The following is a 22,765-nucleotide window of genomic DNA, read 5'->3' as shown; positions in this document are numbered from 1 at the left end:
TCAAGGCATTGCAATTGCATTAATTAATATTAAAGTTTCTAATAATAAATCAATTACAAATTATGCAAATATTAATTTAGCACATTGCAACATCACACAGTATAAAATAAAATTCAAAGTAAAATGTTTAACTCAACCTCACTCATGTGTACATTAAATAATAATGTACAGGTCTACTGGCCTGCAGAAAGGTACAGACATTTAATAAAGTAATCAAATATAAAATAACTACATATTGAACTGTTCAAATGAAAGATTAATCCTTATTAAACTTACAAAAGCTATTCAATCAAGAGCAGTGAGTGATGTCCTTTTGTTTGACATTAAACAGAGCAGTAAAGGCTACTGCCCCTTTAAGACCTAATAGAAGGATATGCGTCATCTTTCACGACTGTATAAAGTTCACTTAAGGCATATTCAGACTATGTCTGCTAGAATACTCATCAAGATGGACATGTTGACATACTTTTTGTGTGAGTTTGTTCGTTTAAGCACAAGACTTGAAAGAGAACTCAATATTTGCGCGCTGTGAGACGGGTGCGCGCTTCCGGATGACAGTGACGGATCTTCTCTCAGCGCGAGCGCGAGTTCTTATTCGCGTCTTCTGGCACTACATCCCGGTAATGACGGCGAAAACGACTGGTCATATTCGGACATACGGCCACACTCGCATGCACTGAACACAGTTTATACAGAGGGGAAACAGTATGCTATTTTTATTTACCCGCCACGGTGGCCGGTAGGTGAAGCGAGTTTACCCGCCACAACTCAAAATCACCCGCATTTGGCTGGTGGCGGGTGCTAATTTCCATCCCTGGTGACCTGGTCTGATGAGTCTCGATTTCTGTTGAGACATTCAGATGGTAGAGTCAGAATTTGGCATAAACAAAATGAGAACATGGATCCATTATGTCTTGTTACCACTGTGCAGGCTGGTGGTGATGGTGTGGGGGATGTTTTCTTGACACACTTCTTGAAGGCTACCTGAGCATTGTTTCTGACCATGTCCATCCCTTAATGAACACCATGTACCCATCCTCTGATGGCTACTTGCAGCAGGATAATGCACCATGTCACAAAGCTCAAATCATTTCAAATTGGTTTCTTGAACATGACAGTGAGTTCACTGTACTAAAATGGCCCCCACAGTCACCAGATCTCAATCCATTAGAGCATCTTTGGGACGTGGTGGAACGGGAGCTTCGTGCCCTGGATGTGCATCCCACAAATCTCCATCAACTGCAAGATGCTACCCTATCAATATGGGCCAACACTTCTAAAGAATGCTTTCAGCACCTTGTTGAATCAATGCCACATAGAATGTTGGCATTCTAAGTTCAAAAGGCGAAAGGGGGTCAAACACAGTATAGGTATGGTGTTCGTAAAACTCCTTTAGGTGAGTGTACTTGTGTCTATTTAATTAGAACTAGAAATCTGGAACATATATTAGTGTAACTGTTCTATTATGCAACGAAAACATGTTCTCTATGGCATAAGTACTAGTAGACAATCTATAAATTAGAAGAAGAAAAAAAGAACAAAAGTATAATTATTCGTATTAGTTACTATTGAAACCCCTAAAATTACTAACACTGCTGACAACTGAATTGGGTAACGTTAGTTATTTTAAGCTTAAATGTTTAACCAGCTTGCCACACGTACATACAGGCCTAGATATAAACACAGCGTCTGGTAACTGTGCACTCGTCGCTGAAACCTGCTTATGACTATTTATCGACTCGTAATTAAACCGAGTCAATGATAATGTTATTCAATTTGCAGCGAGTTCGTGCAAGTGAATTAGCGCGTCACTGCATACAACCCAGCCAAATGCTCGCCGCTTGAGAGCGACTGGTTAGCGGGACAGCAGGCCGAAACCGGAGCGCTACTCACCGATGTGGTTATCTTCGATGTGAACGATGAGCTCGCCCAGCGACTCGAAGTGCAGCCCGCATCCACCAAACCGGCAAACGTTGGAGAAGAAGGAGGCAGCCGCGACGCCCGTCATAATGAATCGGTTGGCAGAGGTCCGTGAGCTTGCAGACCGGCGGAGGCAGAGGCTGTGCAGGATGGGGGTGATCAAATAGCCGGCAGCTCGTTGCAGCAGCAGCGGCGGCGATTGCAGCTGGAGCTGTTTAGACGGCTGGCAGCCAATAGGAGGGGGATGGGGGGCAAAGCAGCATGACGGAGGAGCAAAAGAGGAGGAGGCACCGGCGAAACAAACATGCTGCTTGTTCACCTGAGCGGAGAAAGACCAGGAATGCTTGACTGAGAAGGGCCGCATAAGCAACTATATTATTGATTATTTCTGGGCATCTTCTGCTTTCCAGTTGGACTTTAAATGGCTCAATAGTCCCACTTTATGGGAATGCAGAAATAATTCAAATTAATGTTTTACTTAATAAACTTAAAAAAAGATCATTAATTAGCCTACACAATTAGTGCGACTTTTCCACGTGTTTATGCATTAAGTACTTTTGTACTTTTGCATAACGTTTCATTTTGAATTGTAATGCAGTTGTAATTATTTTCACACCTTTTTTTGTTGTAGGCAGAAGGATAAAGATAGATATCTTTAAAAATGATATCCATTTCACATACAAGGCTTAAACCTATTCTCAGACTAAAATACATATTTAAGCTGTTTTTAAGTGCAATATACTGACTCCATAATTTTTTTTAATTGTTTTTATGTTCATAATTTCATATGTAATAATTTTATTAAAATCGTATTGGCCTAAATAAATTTATGTCTTCCTCTGTGCTGCATTAAAGGAATAGTTTTATAGTTTAGTAAAAATTTAAATTCTGTCACCATTTACTCACCCTCAAGTTGCTCCAAACCTGCATGAGTTTCTTTCTTCTGTTGAACCCAACAACAGAACATATTGTGAAGAATGTCAGTCAGTAACCAGACAGTTTTTTTGTTTTTTTCTACTTTGGGAGTCAGAGAGCCTATCAACTGTTTGGTTGCCAACATTCTTTAAAATATCTTCTTTTGTGTTCACCAGAAGAAAGAAACTCATACTGTTTGGAACAACTTGGGTTTTTTGGGTGAACTGAATGCACTTTTCAAATGCAGATCTCCTTGCCACCATTTTGTGCTAATTGTAAATGTATCCTTTTTATTTTTTATTAACTGGTAGGCCTACATTTATTTTAGGTGCAAGCATATACAATAACAGTGAATATGTAAACACGCATATCTGAATGAAAATACACAATAGCATCATGTGACTCCTCTATATTGTGTCATAAGTATGAGACATCTAATTGGCATTTTTTTACTGAAGAAAACTGTTAAAACTTGCGAAGACTGAGAATCTGTCAGGTGTTTCACAAGCATCCAAGGTGCTGTGTTCACAAAGAGCAGGAGGAATGTCCTTTTGATCAGCCTGTGACAGTGACCGTGTGCTGACCATCACTTGTTAATCATCCGTTAAATCTCCCTGTTATAAAGGTTCTCTGCCGTTGGGCTATGTAAATACCCGAGTGACTAAATGACCAAATATTTTCCACGGCACTGTTTTCAAACAAACAGACTTGCACAAACACGTACTCATGAAATACCATATTTTCTCATCAGCTTCATAATTTGATTAGCTCCCACATCCAGGCTCTCCTTTCTAGTACAGAAAAGCTCATAAATGTACAGACAACTGTTTGAGGATGTACCTTATAATGTCATAATGCAAAGCCAGCCAGATGTTAGTAAATGGAACCATCTGCCTCACGCAAGAGACACATAACCAGGCGATGCCAGATGCTAGAAACTGTGAGGAGGACATTTTAGGTCAGACAATATGATTGAACAATATCAAAGAGTTCTGGATTTATTAAGTTCCAAATTGTTGATTGATTCAGTGTCGTATCACTCATATGCAGTCAATCATTGAGACCTTTGAAGATCTACCTTGAGACCTTACAACGGATCACGTGAAAAATTACAAACAGACCTGCTATACATGCATACACACACAAGCACATACTCATTCACTTGTTCAACAATGGAAAAAAAACATTAAACATAGCGCTGTGTCAAAAGTATATTTTAGTTTATAACTGCTTTTGTTCCTAGTCACATTGAATAAATGCATCTATTTTTTAATTATTTTTTTGTGATAGTTTTGTTATTTAGCTAAAAAAAAAAAAAAATCTCTATATGAATTCTTTAAATGGTGAAACAGACGGTGAACTTGACCCAGTTCCTTTTTACAGTGTATTATATCATGGGAGAAACAGGGATGATGTCATATGAGACTTGTGGGTGCATGCCCTCCGCTACATTGTCTCTGTGTGTGAATGATTCATACTCAAAGATGTAGGAGTCAGCTAAGGCTGAGGCTTGACGTGACATCATCACCACTTCCTGTTTTGTGGTGTTGCTGAGGAAACAGCTACTAGCATTCTGAGTTAGAGCAGGCTAATGAATCACGCTCTCTCTTTATCTCCCTCCCACTTGTTCTGTTTTTTGTTTTTTCCACTCTTTCCCTAGCGGTAACCACAAAAGGACCATGCTGTTCTGAAACATCAGACACACCCCTCAGTTTTATCTGGTAATCCGAATGTATCAACATTCTCATGACATTCGTAGTTTAACACATCATGGTTAGACACTGAAAACCAGTCATAAGTGAACTTTTCAAGATATAGTTACTTTAATAAATGTAAAAACTTAAACATCATGACACCTGTTTTCATAATAGCCTAAGATGATGTCATCATACAGAGCATCTCTGACAGATGGGGGTCACACTTTTTTGTTTACAAAGCCTCAAGTTCTGACCTAGCATAAGAAACATTTAATCAAAATACACAATGGGGCTTTTTCCATCACCTTGATTCTGCAAAGTGAATAGAAATTCACTGACCAAATGTACTTTTTTCCAAAAATAGAAATGCCTTTTACGTTAATCTACCTGTGACCATGAAAGTTTATGTCTTGAATGACAAATGACATGATCCGAGCTGTTTAAGTTTAGTTTACCACTCTAATTTGATGTCAGTAACAAAGTTCTATAAAACATGTCTTTATACAGATACAACTAGCCTACCATATTTTGTAGCCTATATATTAATAATTTATCAATACAAACCAAGAGTCCATTTTTTTGTTTGGACAACGGACTCTTTTTTGACAATGGTTTTCCAATGGTTAGCCTACGTTGTAACCATAAAAAAGAAAGAAACAGTTTATTTCGTTGAACATCCAAAAAAACAAACAAACATTGTCTGGAAATAGTTGTAATGTGTAAACGTGTGGAACTAAAAGGGTAAGGCCAAGAGCTAACGCGCTCATACATGCCCCTTCTCTCTCTATCATCACACCATTCGCTAATCGGGACCGTCCCGCGCACAGCTCCAGACAGCTGTTGGCGCAGCACGCACTGAGCTAAGCTCCTCCCACTTCCCTTTTTTCTCTCAACGCGCCAATGTCCGCATCGGACGCCCGCTGCATCCTCCGGTGGGCGGGTGCGCGAGGTCTGAAAACCCCTCCTCTTTTTAAAAAGCGGACCGCAATGATTTAGAAGTTCAGGAATCCCACGTGACGTCACCTCGAGGTGATGTAATGCTTCTGTAAATAGATCATATTGTAATCGCGTTTCACTTCAGCGTGCTTCGTCTGAGCGCGAGGAGCGTTGCTGGTCTCAGTCTGCGTGCGTTTAGGTAAGTTCGTATTAGTATTTTACACCCGCTTGTGAATGTGATTCCACTCTTAGTTCAGAACACAAATGGAGCGCTTCTTGTACAGTGCTGTTGGGACGTTTAGTTGCTGTTGTTGTTGTTTTACTGTCAAGTTAGTGTCTGTCAAAGTGCCGGTTTCCATTGAGATGTTCGTCAACTGTTTGAATGTCTGTTTGAGGGGGTGTGACACATCTAAAAAACAGATAAAAAGAAGTGTTAAAATAAAGGTTTTGATGATCCGAAAATGGATGTCTTTGTAAATCTTTAGTAGCCTAAAGATTGCAAAAAATCGCTTACGTTTTAGCGGAATGGCTGTTTGACAGCTCAAAAATTGAATTTTAAATATATTTAAATGTTTGATCGCACACGTGTGCGTGTTTGGAGGGAATACGGAGTAGTCTTACGTATTTGCATTTATTTTGGGTTAATCAAATTATTATGATTGGAGTTTAATTTTTATAAATAAACCCACATTTGACATCTGCCCAAACGTATGCTCTCAAGTGCTCATACAACTTTTCCGCAAAAAAATGGCACATTATTGCCCATGGTTAGATATCTGATCTCAGTTGTTTGGGTTTGTAAAATTCGTGACACCGCGTGAGTCCTCCGGTTTCGCCATTACGTCATTCTGCAGCCCGGTTAGACACTTGGCGTTTTAACACTGTAGACCCGTCTTGCCAATGTCAATTCAAACTCTGGCCCCGGCTGAACTTAATGATGATGTCATGACTACAGGAATGCTCACGTTATGAGTGACCGGGCAAGTAGCAGGTTTATATAAATATATAAGGCGTGACTATATGTGATACGCATTACAGAGAACACTCAGAGAAGAGAACTCAAACTCAAACAGGGAAACGTGGGCTAAATATAGAGAACTGAGATATACATTTAAATAGCGCCAGCGTTTTAAAAACTATAGCTCACTAATTAGGGGTCATCTATCTATCTATCTATCTATCTATCTATCTATCTATCTATCTATCTATCTATCTATCTATCTATCTATCTATCTATCTATCTATCTATCTATCTATCCATCCATCCATCCATCCATCCATCCATCCATCCATCCATCCATCCATCCATCCATCCATCCATCCATCCATCCATCCATCTATCTATCTGTCTGTCTGTCTGTCTGTCTGTCTGTCTGTCTGGCTGGCTGTCTGTCTGTCTGTCTATCTAGTAAAGGTTCTAGATAGAAAGAAAGATAGATAGATAGATAGATAGATAGATAGATAGATAGATAGATAGATAGATAGATAGATAGATAGATAGATAGATAGATAGATAGATAGATAGATAGATAGATAGATAGATAGATAGATAACTGAGAGACTGAGAAATTAAAATAATACATTAGCATTTGACATTATATTTACCTAAGTAAGTGAATCCAGAAAGAGCTAACACTGTCATGTCATCAAACAGTGTCGTTTTTATTTGCCTGTTTGTCTGTTTATTTGTCATGAACATTTTATAATGTCATCTCCCATGTGTGTATGTGTTTGTATGTCTGTGTGCATGTGTGTGTATATGTTTAGGTTTTTTTTTTAGATCTCAGTGATGAATATTGATCAGGACAGGCCATATGTATGCACTGCTACTGGATGCTCGCAGGTAAGTGACAGATGTCCAGCTCGCTGGTGGTTGTCATATCGTCTAGACTAGAGCTACAGCAATGTGTTTTATATATGCTGTCACAAATTTTAGCCATCACTTAGAGTGCAGTAAATTACAATTCATGTGTAATTAAACACATGTGTATCTTTTATGTAATCTTTCATCTTCCATCTTTCATGTTCTTTCAGTATTTTCACGGCCTACCATGTTTCTTGTTCTTGTAGCGCTTTCAAAGAGAAGATCACCTAATAATTCACAGGCACAAACATGAGATGACCCTTAAATTCCCTTCCATCAAGTGTGACAATATGCTTTCAGGTAAGGGTGGGTACGCAATTATTAACATAAAAATGCATGTTTTATCATAAACAACTATTCATATTTTCTATGCAACTAAAGATTATCAATCTACAGATTGAGGTCAGTGATATAATAGCCTGTAAAAGTGAATGTGTGTGTGTGTGCGTGTCATGATAGGTCATGCTCTCCATCTCCTTTAATTTAGGATTTAGACAGTGTCTGTTACCCTGGAAACCCAATGTCTGATATATAAACATCAGGTCCGACCCTTGACCTCTGGGGTCTGTGAGCCATCATTCCAGCGACAGAAACATTTACATAAAAAACAAAAGAAGGATTTTACCTTCTGACCCCTTTCTTAGTAGTCTAGAAAAAGCAGTTTCGTTTAGACTACCTCTAAATTACCAAAACAACACGGGCAAAATCAGGCTATGTTTATGACAAGGGTTAATTTTTAACATTTTCCCAGCATGCCAGAAGGTTACTTTAGACAAGTTCTGCTCATGACATTGAGTAGAGGGTTAGTTTCTTTACATTTGTTTAGAATGCCTGAAGGTTACTTGATATTGATCTACTGATCTAAAGTTTTCCTGACCTTGAGAAATCTCCAGTGCCTCCTCAGTTTAGTATATATGTATTGAAGCTTTAAGCAGATACATTTGACATTGTCTACATTCTTTGTTTATTATACATATCCTTCTACATTTTCCAGCACTTTAATTTTCATAAAAACTGAAAGCTTTCCAAATATAAATAGATATTAATTCATGTATTATTTATAATAATTAGTGTCAAAATTATTAATTGTAATAAATCGCATTCAAAATAAAAGTTTGTGTTTACATAATATGTGTTATTAATTTAATTATTATGTATTATTAAAAACACACATGTATATATCGAGATTTTTGATTATTAATTTTTAGATTTTTTTATATTTATATATAACAAATTTATATATATATATATATATATAGTATATACATGCAATTTATTACATGCAAAATATTTCTTAAATATATACATGAATGAGTGTGTATTTATATACTGTATACATAATAATTACACACAGTACACACACACATATATAATGTAAACACAAACATTTATTTTGGATGTGATTAATCACGATTAATCGATTTGACAGCACTAATAATAATATATAGTATATTTATGATATAATATATGAAATAAATAATACAATGTTTCATTTGTGCTACGTCCTACTGATTGCACTGTATCATCTTATTTATGTATGATTCTCTTTTCTTATTACTTCTTATTACATTTTAAACAAGTTTGAGTCCATTTTTGTTCGAATTGTCTGTTTTGTTTATTTTATAATTATTTATTCGTAATTTATTCGTAAAAACATTTTGAATTATCATTGTGTATGTAATGTACTCTATAAATAAACTTGTCTTGCCTTAAAGGGTTAGTTCACCCAAAAATGAAATTGATGTCATTAATGACTCACCCTAATGTTGTTCCACACCCGTAAGACCTCCGTTCATCATCGGAACACAGATTAAGATGTTTTATATTTTAGTCCCAGAGCATATGCAGTCAATGCCCACTTTACTGTCCATGTCCAGAAAGGGAATAAAAACATCATCAAAGTAGTCCATATGTGACATCAGTTAGTTAGAATCTCTTGAAGCATCGAAAATACATTTTGGTCCAAAAATATCAAAAACTATGATTTTATTCAGCATTGTCTTCTCTTCCGCATTCCTCCAAAAAGATTCAAACGGTGTGAATCGATCAATGATTCGGGTCGCCAATGTCACGTGATTTCAGCAGCTCGGATCGTGTCAAACCGCCAAACTGCTGAAATCACGTGACATTGTCGACCCAAAGCATTGATCGATTCACTGATTCAGTAACCATTTGAATCTTTTTGGATAATCACGAAAGAGAGGACAATGCTGAATAAAGTCATAGTTTTTGATATTTTTGGACCAAAATGTATTTTCGATGCTTCAAGAGATTCTAACTGATGTCACATATGGACGACTTTGATGATGTTTTTATTCCCTTTCTGGACATGGACAGAAAAATGGGCATTGACTGCATATGCTCTGGGACTAAAATATAAAACATCTTAATCTGTGTTCCGATGATGAACGTCTTACGGGTGTGGAACAACATTAGGGTGAGTCATTAAAGGGGTACTTCAGCGCTGGAAAGATGAATCTGTATTTAAACCGGGTCATTAATGTAGTATAAATGTCAAATTATTTTTGAATTTGGTGCTATCTAGAATGAGAAAAGACAGAAAATGTATTTTTGTCTCATGGGGATGAAAGACTACAATTCCCAGAATGCTTCGCTGCCCTGTGAGGCCATTCCCAAAGCCACCACTACTGTATTACAGTGACTGAGTTCAGAAAGTACAATTAAATACTGAACGTGTCTGTTCAATATAACGATCGAGTTGCCGCGTGAGTCTCACAGCACTAACGCTGCAGGAGTCAGATTACATTTAATGTCATAAATGAGCTGATGAGAGCTGAGGTAATCACGACCACATTCGCGGCATACATTCACAACGTGAGTTCAGTCTGGCGCGTTTTCAGTTTATGTCTTTGGAAGCTTAACTTTCATAGAAATTAATTTGAGAATTTAAAACACTTACATTGCTTAGTATCCGTTTAAATTAATACCTGCAGCTGCAAGCTGTGCTGTAAGTGTGATCTCCCATTCCCCATGCGCGAGTTGAAAACGTGGAAATGGCTCCCTCTGCTGGCTGTAGTCTTCAATTTGCGTCACGAGAGAAATTTTTCCAGAACTAAAATGCATAAATCTTTCGTCTCAGGGGGGATATGAGGGGGAAAAGCACAATCATTTGAATATACTCCAGGGTTTCTACTGATACAAAGCCATATGCTGATCACTGAAGTAACCCTTTAATTACATAAATTTCATTTTTGGGGTGAACTAACCCTTTAATTAATAAAAATAATATTTTTGTTCAATTGTTCCTTCCTTTATATATTGCCAGTAGCATTTTGTGTGTGTAGCATGATGCTGAATGTATATTCATGATAAACGTGCACTCTTTGTTCATCTATAGATCAGACTCCAACTCCGACCCGTTTCTTACGGGACTGTGAGGAAGTGGGCCTCTTTACTGACCTGGAGCTTAACCAGTCGCAGGCTGAGGAGGAGACAAAACCGGTGAGAGGAAATATGTTTCAAAGTTTTACACAAATGTGCAAGTGAATAAATGTTTACACAAAAGTCAAATAGTCAAATAAAAAGAAAGCGAGCATTTAACAAAAATGTAAATTCTGAATTTATTTCTGCGCTTGTTTGTATGTGTTCATGTTGACGGTAGTAAGAAATACAAAACCAAGCAATCGGATCAGATTTTCAGATGATCATATTAAGTATATTAAATACCATACAGTTCTCATGCTCACATAAACACAGAGGTGGAGAGCAGGGGCAGATGATGGAGAAATAATATGAATTAGCATTCATCAATATATGATTTGCAACGAAATGTTTTCTAAATTCTAAAAATGTTCTTGATTATAGAACTTTTCGGCTCAGGTGTCAGGTCAGAACCAGCCTCACACAGAGACACAACCTCAGCAGGGTCAACATCATCAGTTTCACCCTCAGCAACAGCAGCAGTGCGCTCTGGCCCATCTGAACCAGCACCAGAACCAGCTCCTCACACACAGCTCACAGACTCAACGCACTGCCACATACTCCACTTCAAATAAACAGTAAGTAAAGCATATATTTACCAGAATACCCCAATACTCTTTACCCATTAAAGGCAGCACTGCTTCTTGATTATATAATGGTAGGCAGATATCCTGGATGGGCAATTCTTTTTTAGTGGAGGTTTAGTTCATTTTATATATAGATATTTTATCTATTTTGTTATAATCTCTGCAGCTCTGCATGCACAGTGCCTTGCGAAAGTATTCGGCCCCCTTGAACTTTGCGACCTTTTGCCACATTTCAGGCTTCAAACATAAAGATATTAAACTGTAATTTTTTGTGAAGAATCAACAACAAGTGGGACACAATCATGAAGTGGAATTAAATTTATTGGATATTTCAAACTTTTTTAACAAATCAAAAATGAAAAAATTGGGTGTGCAAAATTATTCGGCCCCTTTACTTTCAGTGCAGCAAACTCTCTCCAGAAGTTCAGTGAGGATCTCTGAATGATCCAATGTTGACCTAAATGACTAATGATGATAAATAGAATCCACCTGTGTGTAATCAAGTCTCCGTATAAATGCACCTGCACTGTGATAGTCTCAGAGGTCCGTTTAAAGCGCAGAGAGCATCATGAAGAACAAGGAACACACCAGGCAGGTCCGAGATACTGTTGTGGAGAAGTTTAAAGCCGGATTTGGATACAAAAAGATTTCCCAAGCTTTAAACATCCCAAGGAGCACTGTGCAAGTGTAATATTGAAATGGAAGGAGTATCAGACCACTGCAAATCTACCAAGACCTGGCCGTCCCTCTAAACTTTCAGCTCATACAAGGAGAAGACTGATCAGAGATGCAGCCAAGAGGCCCATGATCACTCTGGAGGAACTGCAGAGATCTACAGATGAGGTGGGAGACTCTGTCCGTAGGACAACAATCAGTCGTATACTGCACAAATCTGGCCTTTATGGAAGAGTGGCAAGAAGAAAGCCATTTCTTAAAGATATACATAAAAAGTGTTGTTTAAAGTTTGCCACAAGCCACCTGGGAGACACACCAAACATGTGGAAGAAGGTGCTCTAGTCAGATGAAACCAAAATTGAACTTTTTGGCAACAATGCAAAATGTTATGTTTGGCTCATCACCCTGAACACACCATCCCCACTGTCAAACATGGTGGTGGCAGCATCATGGTTTGGGCCTGCTTTTCTTCAGCAGGAACAGGGAAGATGGTTAAAATTGATGGGAAGCTGGATGGAGCCAAATACAGAACCATTCTGGAAGAAAACCTGATGGAGTCTGCAAAAGACCTGAGACTGGGACGGAGATTTGTCTTCCAACAAGACAATGATCCAAAACATAAAGCAAAATCTACAATGGAATGGTTCAAATATAAACATATCCAGGTGTTAGAATGGCCAAGTCAAAGTCCAGACCTGAATCAAATCGAGAATCTGTGGAAAGGACTGAAAACTGCTGTTCACAAACGCTCTCCATCCAACCTCACGGAGCTCGAGCTGTTCTGCAGGAATGGGCAAAAATTCCAGTCTCTCAATGTGCAAAACTGATAGAGACATACCCCAAGCGACTTACAGCTGTAATCGCAGCAAAAGGTGGCGCTACAAAGTATTAACTTAAGGGGGCCGAATAATTTTGCACGCCCAATTTTTCAGTTTTGGATTTGTTAAAAAAGTTTGAAATAACCAATCAATTTTGTTCCACTTCATGATTGTGTCCCACTTGTTGTTGATTCTTCACGAAATGTTTGAAATGCCTGAAATGTGGCAAAAGGTCGCAAAGTTCAAGGGGGCCGAATACTTTCGCAAGGCACTGTAGATTATTTTCACTGTAAATAAAACAGTTTTTACTTTTCCATCATCCATTGACAATTCTGAAATTTAAAGTGACAGGAGCCTACTGTTGCTGCAGTAAAGATAATAGATAAATATTATCTATTGATTGATTGTCACGTGTGGCTGTGGTGAATAAAGCGCACAGCAATAAAAATACTACAAAAACAGTCAAATACTACAAAAAAAAGAAATTACAGAAGAACTCAGGAAAATAGATGAGAATGGACAAAGGAAACAGATATAAACTTTGGGTGTAAATACAAGAGTCAAACAAAAGGAACTAATAATGACGAGTTGAACTGAATGACTAATCAATGAGTAACCAAGGAAATTAGAAAGAACTCAGACAGACTGGTGACAGATTTAAAAACAGGACACAAACGTGACATTATGCCCCCTTCTGGAAAGGCATGTCCTCTCGCAGTACAAGGTCCAATTGAAGAGGGAGGACGGTGTTCTGGAGGAGGGCGTGGAACAAACACAGTCAGGGCAAACAAAACAGTCCATGGGGGAGTGGAGGGAGTGAGTAGCCACGGGAGAACCAGGAGCAGGAGTGGCGATGACCAGACAGAAAGGAGGAACCATCTGAGGAGGAACCAGGGCGACTGAGGACCGAGGTAGAGCTGGAGGGGCTAGACGGAGGGTAGAGGTAGAAACGGAGCACTGCTAGTTCATGGAGTAGGCAAGGCCTCGTCTGTCCAAGGTGAAGCCGGAGGTTGATGGTCCCAGGTGGTGCTGATGGAGGGAGGAGCCGAGGTGAAGGAGTCTGGACGACTGGCAGAGGTGGAGTGTTGGGATCAGCGGCTGGAGGCGAAGCCTGGGGACATCTTCGTCCAGGAGGACCTGGATGTTGGAAGGCCTGAAGTGTAGTCCACAGAGGGGAGGCAGAGGAGGATTAGCTGAGGGACTGAAGGGAGACAGCGGAGACTGGGCAGAGGAACTGGCTAAAGTTTGAAGAGGAGGTTGGAGAGGGAGGCTGGAACTTTGGAGATGCAGAACAATTCATGCTGGGCAGAACCAGCTTTAACACAGGAGATTACCTACTAAATATGACTATCAGGGTTGGAAGATCAAGGTCAAATTCCTCTTCTAGTTAATCACAAAAATAATTCCGCCATTCTTTCGAACTCCACCAATGCTTCCAAGACATCACACGCTGTTGCTGGTCAGACGCATCTGGAGGCTCTCACTTCGGGGCAATGTTTGACTCATTCCCTTTTCCCGGTGCTGGCTTGTGCATTGCGGCGGGCTCAATCTCCTCATTTGCGGGAGGCTCAGACGTCTTATCCGTGTGGTGAGATGATTGCTGGCTTAGCTCTGGGTCTGTAGGAGAGGGGCTGGAATCCTCTGCTGGGCAGATGATGTTAGGCGCTCTACTGTTTTCCAGCACACACTCCACAAACTCTGCAAAATTCCCCCAAGGGCCCACAACGGGTAGGCATGCCTTTGTTTCGGTGTTAGAACACTCAGGGTATAAAATAAATGAGAACGGACAAAGGAAACTCAGGGTGTAAATACAAAAGGCAAACAAAGAGAGCTATTCCAGCTGAACAGAATGACCAATTACAGGTAACAAAATTAAAACAGGACACAAACATAGATAGGCCTAAACCGTGCACTCTTATTTCAGTGTTGTTGTTAACATTGTGGTTAAGCAGACAGTTTGCTTTAAAGTAAATATGAAGATACATTTTAAACCCGCAATTCAAACATTGATATCAGGCAAATATTTTCGGCCGTTATTGCCTGTGAAATTGTCAGCCTCTACACTGTAAAAAAAAATCCAACTTATGTTTTGTATGAAAAATTGGGCTTTTAAAGCTACACTGTGTAACTTTTTTTGTTTATTCTTAGCTAAAAACACTTAGTTCTTTCAAAAATATGTTCTCATTAATGTATATTTACTTCTTTCAATAATAAAGTATTCTCGTAAGTTTATAATATGCCATTGAAAATACATACGGGTGAGGGGTCTGAATGCCGGTCGCCATGTTGCCCCTCCATCTTGAAAGGACATTAGCCAAAGAGGGACATACCCGTAAATTCAAGCTTCGCCTTACGCGTTTTAACACTCGATGGCACCATGTCGAATGTGAAGAGGGGGATTGCCATGTTAATCTTGGACTACATCGGCCACCGTAGGTGTTAAAACGAAATTGGAATTGAGAGGAACAGAAACTGGATGGTCATATACCTTTACACTGCTAGATGGGGGAAAATATCACACTGTACCTTTAAAGTTTATGCAACTATTTAACATGAAAAAAAGTTGAGCTAACTCAAACAAAGTTTGTAAAACTATTGACCCTTAGTTGAGAAAACACAAAAATGGTCTGCAGCTGGTTGCCATAAACTTTTAAGTGTTCTCAATTTTATTTTATTTTTCACAGTGTACTTTTCCACAACAGACTGAAATGTATAATGATTGTTGTATTAGCGTTTCTGTCTTTTTGTGTTATATATTGTTTTTCCTTTCTTTCCTTTTATGTATAGCATCTACCTGCCAGGGGCTATAAAAAATCTGGCATATTTTCATTTGTCTTAAATGTTCATTAATATGCATTGTTCCCCCTTTCTTAAAAATAATAATAATAATAATAATGCAGCTTTGTTTTCATCTACAAAAGGAAAATACAGCAATTTTCTGGTGTTATTATTAGTTTTGTGTAGTCTTCAGCCCATCCTTAAACATCTCAACATGCTTCTCAACCCCTCAGACTGCTTGTAATCAATGCACAAATCATAAAAAGATGCCAGCTTGTCATTGTAAAAATGGTGAAATACTGCAAATTAATGTTTAACTTTTAAATTATGATATACTTTTGTCACGTTTTGATGAAAGACATCATGTCCCCTACAAAAAGCAGCCCTCTTTAAACTTTATGAAAATTTCAAAATTGCCTTATACTGACTCCATGAGTAAATATATAATTGTTTGGATGGACTTTTTTTTGTCTTTTGTTCATTACTAATCCGAATCCATCTGGCTTATTTCAGATCTGCACCCAGCTGTCTGCACAGCACGCAGGCAAGCGCCATGCCTGGGACATCAGCCATGAATGTAAGTAAACCTGAGAGTATTTCAAAGCCACCTGCACAGTAAAATAATAATCAAGGTAATAGCTCTATTTCTTTTTAAATCAGCAGAATAATTTAATATATTTTTAAAATAACAGATGGAGGCACAGTTGTCAATGAACTCCAGTATGATTGGTATACCAGGCCCCGCCCACTCTGGCTCATGCTCCTCCCTTCAGGTACAGCCCCATTCTAATGATTCGACTCCATGGTTACAGGATTATGATGTCTCTATAGAAACATTACAAGTCAGACTGGGTCATAATGCCACATTGCTTTGTAACTAATGTAGACATCTTGATTGTGTTATCTAATTCAGACACATGCAATGTTGCGGTCTTGCCTGTTTAATAGCTGCATTCACGCATACACACACACACACAGACAAGGAGACTCATGCGCCGATTCTCTTCAGAGGAGATTACATTTCAAAGGCTTCAGGCTGACCTGGTTATCATCTGACTTTTCAAAGCCGTCTTTGTAGATTCTCTGTGTTTTGAAAAACGTAAAAGTGCCAAGTAATCTTACCATCGCAAAGAATCACTACATACAGGAAACCTTAGATGTAGAAATTAAAAACACATGGTTGCCTCCAAAAGTTGGTTAAACAGATTTTGCTTTGGGCATTTCCCTTTTAAATAGTGATTATACACAGTGTTACATGACAATGATGTTGACAGTGACTCTTTCTGACCCACCTTTCCCCATCTCTAATCCTTCAGAGGTCAAAGGTCATACCAGCCCACAGCCAGCCTGCAGTTTCCAATGGCAGTCAGAATTCTCTCTGCCACATGATGGAGATGATGTCGTCACAACAGCACCCACTGTCGCATTTGCAATCCTCATCTCATCATCACACATACCAGCAGCACTGCCACAGCCAATCACCGCAAAGACTTGCCCATCAACATCCAAACCAAGACCAATCACATCACAGCCATGCTCACCACTCTCCACCCTTGCACTTGCATCCTGGCTCCTCCCACCAGAGCCCCCCTCCCCTTTCACATCAGTCAATACCTACACAGGTCTAGATTTTTGCGGCAAACTCTGACTTTTACAGTTTGTATTAAACTGTCGTATTATTTAATACATGGTTTGTGTTTTATAGCTGTCCTCCACAACGAAACACAACCACTGCCCGCAATCTCCTCCACAGCCGACCGTGAGCAGACGCCGGCGGACTGCAGAGGAAGACCCGGATGAGCGCAGACGGAAGTTTCTGGAGAGGAACAGAGCTGCTGCCACACGGTGCAGACAGAAGAGAAAAGTCTGGGTAGTATCGTTGGAGAGGAAGGCTGAGGAGCTTACACACACTAACTTACAGCTACAGGTACATTTACACATGCACAAGTGTGTACATACCTTACAATATCAAATACATTTAAAAAGTCATGATAGATTTGTACATTTGCTGCTTTGTTTTCATGCATTTTTTTTTGTCTTCTCTTAGAATGAGGTGACCTCACTCAGGACAGAAGTCACTCAACTGAAGCAAATTCTTCTTGCACATAAAGACTGTCCTGTCTCTGTGAGACAGAGAGAAACGCAGAGTGAGTATGAATCATTTTCTCATTTTCTCCTCCTTTTTCTCACATACTACTGTATTTTGTTGAATCCCATTTAAACCTTTAAGAGCATGTCTGCATCTCATATTTTACCCCAAAATAATAATAATGAAGCCTATTTTAGTACAACTATGTCCTTGCAGCGTATGATCTTTTTCAAGACAATTAAGAAGCCCAAATAATATACAAATAATGCAAAGAAATAAATAAAAGTATTTATACAACATAATATTTAAAATGCCATATAAAAAATATAAAAAAATAGAAATATGTATAAAAAAACAACAAAGAGAATTAAATAAGAAACCAATTTTCTTTCATAATAATAAGTAACAGTAATTATAAAATTAAAATTAATTAATTTAAAAAATTCAACAGTAATTATATACTATATACGGACCAATGAAATCATCAGGACGGGCTTTGGATGATGACGGACAGATGATCAACAGTAACGTAATCATGCGTGTCATCAAAGGGGCTTGGATTATATTTGTCCAAATCTTAAACGGAGAGCTTGTTTGTATATGCATTCACCTTCACAATTTCTCTCAGAAATGATCATGTTGGGAAAGTACTCTGTGTATCATTAAATTATTTTATTTTTTTACAACACCGGCAAAGATCGTGAATTCCAGCCTGATTTCAGCACGCGTGCAGACAGGGTTGCCAAGTTTTTACAACAAAACCCCCCCAATGTGTGTTATTTTGGCAAGGTTACTGCTAAAATTCCCACTCATGGGTCTATATATCACATAACAGTTCCTTCAACCCGCGGACATAGAAAACAACCCGTGGAAAAGATGTTGCTCTGATTGGTTGTAGGTCTATTCAATTGAGGTCTTTCCTGGTTCGGTTGAAACACGCCTCATAATCACAGCCCAATGGAACAGTTTCAGACTCATATTATGACTAGGATTGAGTATGACCAAGTCAGGCTACAGTAGTACTGCATCCTTCATATCGGCGAAAAGTCTTTAGTTTTATTATATTTATAAAAGAAAGATAGGCTGTACCGAGTCTGTACCCTCTGAAAAGAGGGGGGAAAAAACTGTGTAATGCCATGTTGTTACCACTAGATTCCTATATAACTATATATAAAGTGGCTTATTATTAATCTAGTGTTTTTAGACATAAATACTTATTTTTATTAAGTTGTGCATTTGGATTTATACTTAGACATTCTAAAAGACTGATTTTTTGTCAAAGTTTAGATTTTTTTTTTAATTAAATGTTGATTAAGGGGGGGGGGGGCACACTCAGTTTCAGTCAATCTCATGTCAATCTTGAGTACCTATAGAGTAGTATTGCATCCTTCATATCTCCGAAAAGTCTTTAGTTTTATTATATTTATAAAAGAAAGATAGGCTGTACCGAGTCTTTCCGGAAAAAAACGGTTGGAGGCGTATCGTGTGGGCGGAGCTAAAGAATCACGAGCTCGCAGCTACAGCACGAGAGCTTCTGAAAGCTGACATCATCAAGCGTGGAAAAAAAACATTACCCTAATAAACCATGGCTATCAATCAGATTCAACTAATACATATATGATCCAGAATCGGATCCGGAGTCTAAAATAAATTGAACAGGAGAAACAGCTGCAGCAGGGCGTCCGTCTCTGTGGTATGTAACTTACTGTATTTAGTGGCTTGTCAACATTTGCGTTTGTTTACTTCTGGATTGTGAGGACATGATTTGGTTTATGGACTATTTTATGCGACTAAACCATTGCAGTAGCAACCAAAACTGTTTTGCATGTCAGACTGTGTTATAGTGTTACATAGAAATACAATGGAATAACGTAGTGCATTTGAATGTGCTTTGTGTGAACAAGAATTGTGCTGTTGTGGCTAAGTTTATGTTTGGCATGGTTTTTCAATAAACAAACAGATACATAGTGGTCAGCTAATCAACTTTATTTAAACACACGCCACAAGTTACATCGCCCCCCCCCCCCCCCCCCCCCCCCCCAAGTATCTAAGCAGTGAGACCATTTTGGACACATAACATCAAAATTCAATAAAAATGTAACAAAAATGAACAGGTATGTTTTATAAAAACATAATAAATCTTGGTCTAATCGATTTTAACCTGTTATTTGACACTTTTGGCTCAATTTTACGATATTGTTACATCCACACCAATTAATTTGTGTGCAATATTGTGGTTTGTGCGTGTGTCTGTGAGTGTGTTTGCGTGACTGTGTGTTTGCGTGTGTGTGAGTGTGTCTGTATTAAACTCTTGATGTTTTAGAGTGTAACCTCTTCCTTGCTGTTGTAGTTTTTTTACTGCACTGTGGCTGAATTATTGATATACAAATGTATTAATACAAAATGTGCTCTGTTATAGTCGCACTAATTGTGTGTGTGTGTGTCTTGAGTCAAAACACAAACACACACACACATACACACACACACACACACACACACACACACACGTGGGGGGAGGGGGTGGTTGTGTCTATTTTGCACTCTTGATATTTTAGACTGTCACCCCTACATTGCTTTGCACTTTTTTCTGCATCATGGCTGATTTGTGGTTTATATCACCAAAAGATTCCCTGAGTTTTTGTGTATTTCCTATTTACCGCCTATGTCGGCCATTTTTGATCATGAAGGAGCCTTGTGTGACTATTTTTTCCTGACCCTTTAACATAACATAGCTAATGCAACAAAAATCACCAAGTGATGAAGCAAATAAATAAATATATTTCAAAGCGTAAAATGTTTCGTTCATTTTTGATTAAAGACGACCAGAGGGTTTTCCACAAAAATACTAAGCAGTTTTTATCACTGGTAGAAGATACATTTTTTTGAAGGATCAGGTGACATTGAAGACTGGAATAATGGCTTGACCGAAATAAATTACAGGATTTTAAAATATGTTCAATTATATCACAATAGAAAACAGTTATTTAAAGTGTTTTGATATTTCACAATATTACTGCTTTAGCCTACTGTATTAAAATACAGCCTATGTGAGAGTAAAAGACTCAAAAACATTTAAAAAAGCTTACCAGCCCCAAACCTTTGATTGTGTTTTAGTACATATCATGTGTATATGATTTTAATGAACTCCTTTCATGTTTAGGTGCAGTAAGTAGCCCAACAGGAAGTCCTGTCCAGCAACATGCCATTCAACACAACAGCATCTCAACCTCAAGTTCGACTCTATTACACAGTCACCTCAACACACACTCCCACCCTAACTAACAACATACAACTATAACATGCTTCTACATAGACACGGAATGATGAGAACTTCATCTTCAGAGCCATATGGTCAGGGCACCAAATAGTGCATCAGTGCAAAAGCAAAACTGAACAGCAAAATGTTAAATCCAGAGTTTTAAACTTAGATTTACGACTAAAAGGGTATAATGTATGCATCACGTATATGCGTGTATTGTTCTTAAAGAATAGAATAATGAATCAAAAGTCTGTTTATATTTATGGCGCTTGTCATCTCAGGAAATCAGCCGAGGGTCAGATGGGTGTTTCCAGTGGTTTTACTTTACCTCTCTGTTATTTGTTATTGTGCTGGAAAACAAACCGTCCTTTTCCACTCACTAAATTTAGTTTTCTTATTATCAAATCTGTCTCTCACCCACCTTTATCTGTCCTCTCACACTCCTCCTCATGCTCTTTTTTTAATAGCTGATCTTTCTCAGGGACACTCATTTAGTTTTACTCCTGGAGTAAGTGTGCACATTTGTGTTGTTTTTCGGTTTATTGGCCACTTTCAGTGTAAATGCTTTGATAGCTTCAGTGACAGCTGTGTGTGCTAAATCCTGAAACTAACGGCAAGGCTGCGTGAAATGCATTGAATCAGGGCAGTTGTACATTTTGAATTGTAAATAGGAATCTTTAGTTTTATAAATGTATGATGATGCAGCTAAAGCTGTTGTTACATGTTTGTCTTCGCTGTAAATATTGTCAGTGGCTTGTTGGTAAATTATCAGGTATCACATTACCTATGTGAATTTTGGATTGATAGAAAATGCTCCTCATTATAGAGCAGAATTCAGAATCATGTATAGGAATGATGGTAGAGGACTCGTGTGTTACTAATCGCACTCATGACACTAGAAATGTCTTACAGTATTCTCAATACAGCATAACATCATTTCACACTAACTGGTTCAGAGACAATCAAAATGTCAATACGGACATTTCCTAAAAATTACATGCAAGCATGTGTGTATAAATGGCTTTACATTCTGTGGAATATGGAATTATGAAATCTGGAAAAAAAGAATGTTTGTAAACATTGCAGGTTTAAACTGTTTTATGCATGTACAGGTTTTTTTGAAATATTTATCTATTTTTGTACACATTTGTGGCCATTTTTAATTAAAAGCACTTAATATCTGTATCCATGTGTTCGATCTCTTTTCTCACAGTCCTTTGTAATAATTTCATACTGCTTTTATACAACTTCTGCCTTAACTTGAAAACTGTAACGTGCCCAGATTTGTACATACATACTGAAATGTGGTTAGACAGCATTGGAGTTCAAGTCTTGTGGAAACGTTTTATTGTTTATTGCGCCATCTTATGGTGGAGCTTTGCAGAAAAGCTAGGCAGTATCTACACTATAATTATTTTTATTTTTATTTTTATTTACCTGGTTTTAAGAATTGACAACCTTTATATACATTTTTAAATATTTTGTACACTGTAAAAAAAAAATTAAAAAAATTAAATAATAATGTCTCCAATTGAAAATTTTCTAGTGACTGATTACATCTAATTTTTTTCAGTTAGCCGAATTAAATTGCAATTTAATTCACAGAATTTCAATTAGGGCCTGAATTGTTATTATTTTATTTTTATTTTTTTTACAGTGTAAGCATATTGGATAATTGTGTGTTTTATTTGTGATGATGCAGTGAAACATGCCAAATTGTGCTATTTTCATGATGCATCACATTTTTTATGTGGTTCAGATACAATAATATTTTGAGTTTCTATCT

At 38.1% G+C, this 22,765-nt stretch overlaps 2 protein-coding genes across 5 annotated transcripts in view; one reads left to right on the top strand and one right to left on the bottom strand.

Moving 5' to 3' along the window:
* jazf1a (JAZF zinc finger 1a) overlaps positions 1-2,702 on the bottom strand; it is a 36,970-nt gene extending 34,268 nt beyond the window's left edge. Inside the window, exon 1 of the mRNA XM_067426599.1 lies at positions 1,894-2,702. Coding sequence (XP_067282700.1) covers positions 1,894-2,284 — 391 coding nt within the window. The 5' untranslated portion in view covers positions 2,285-2,702. The remainder of the gene's footprint in view (positions 1-1,893) is intronic.
* A 2,786-nt stretch (positions 2,703-5,488) lies between these two features.
* On the top strand, positions 5,489-22,164 carry creb5a (cAMP responsive element binding protein 5a). Of its 4 annotated transcripts, none has more exons than XM_067426320.1 (11): positions 5,489-5,669; positions 7,239-7,311; positions 7,539-7,632; positions 10,691-10,794; positions 11,173-11,351; positions 16,145-16,208; positions 16,324-16,404; positions 16,948-17,253; positions 17,337-17,558; positions 17,679-17,778; positions 20,881-22,164. In XM_067426320.1, exons 2-11 carry the CDS (start codon positions 7,258-7,260, stop codon positions 21,000-21,002), a joined length of 1,326 nt encoding a protein of 441 aa, XP_067282421.1. In that variant the 5' UTR covers positions 5,489-5,669; positions 7,239-7,257; the 3' UTR covers positions 21,003-22,164. The 4 variants fall into 4 exon arrangements, with proteins under 4 accessions (XP_067282421.1, XP_067282420.1, XP_067282419.1 ...); XM_067426319.1 differs by having other exon boundaries at positions 5,492-5,667; positions 7,236-7,311; positions 11,158-11,351; XM_067426318.1 differs by having other exon boundaries at positions 5,492-5,669; positions 11,158-11,351.
* The last annotated feature ends 601 nt before the right edge of the window (positions 22,165-22,765 follow it).

Source organism: Pseudorasbora parva, chromosome 19 (genome assembly GCF_024679245.1).
Source record: "Pseudorasbora parva isolate DD20220531a chromosome 19, ASM2467924v1, whole genome shotgun sequence".
Taxonomy (NCBI): Eukaryota; Metazoa; Chordata; class Actinopteri; order Cypriniformes; family Gobionidae; genus Pseudorasbora; species Pseudorasbora parva.
This window is presented reverse-complemented; position numbering and strand designations above follow the sequence as displayed.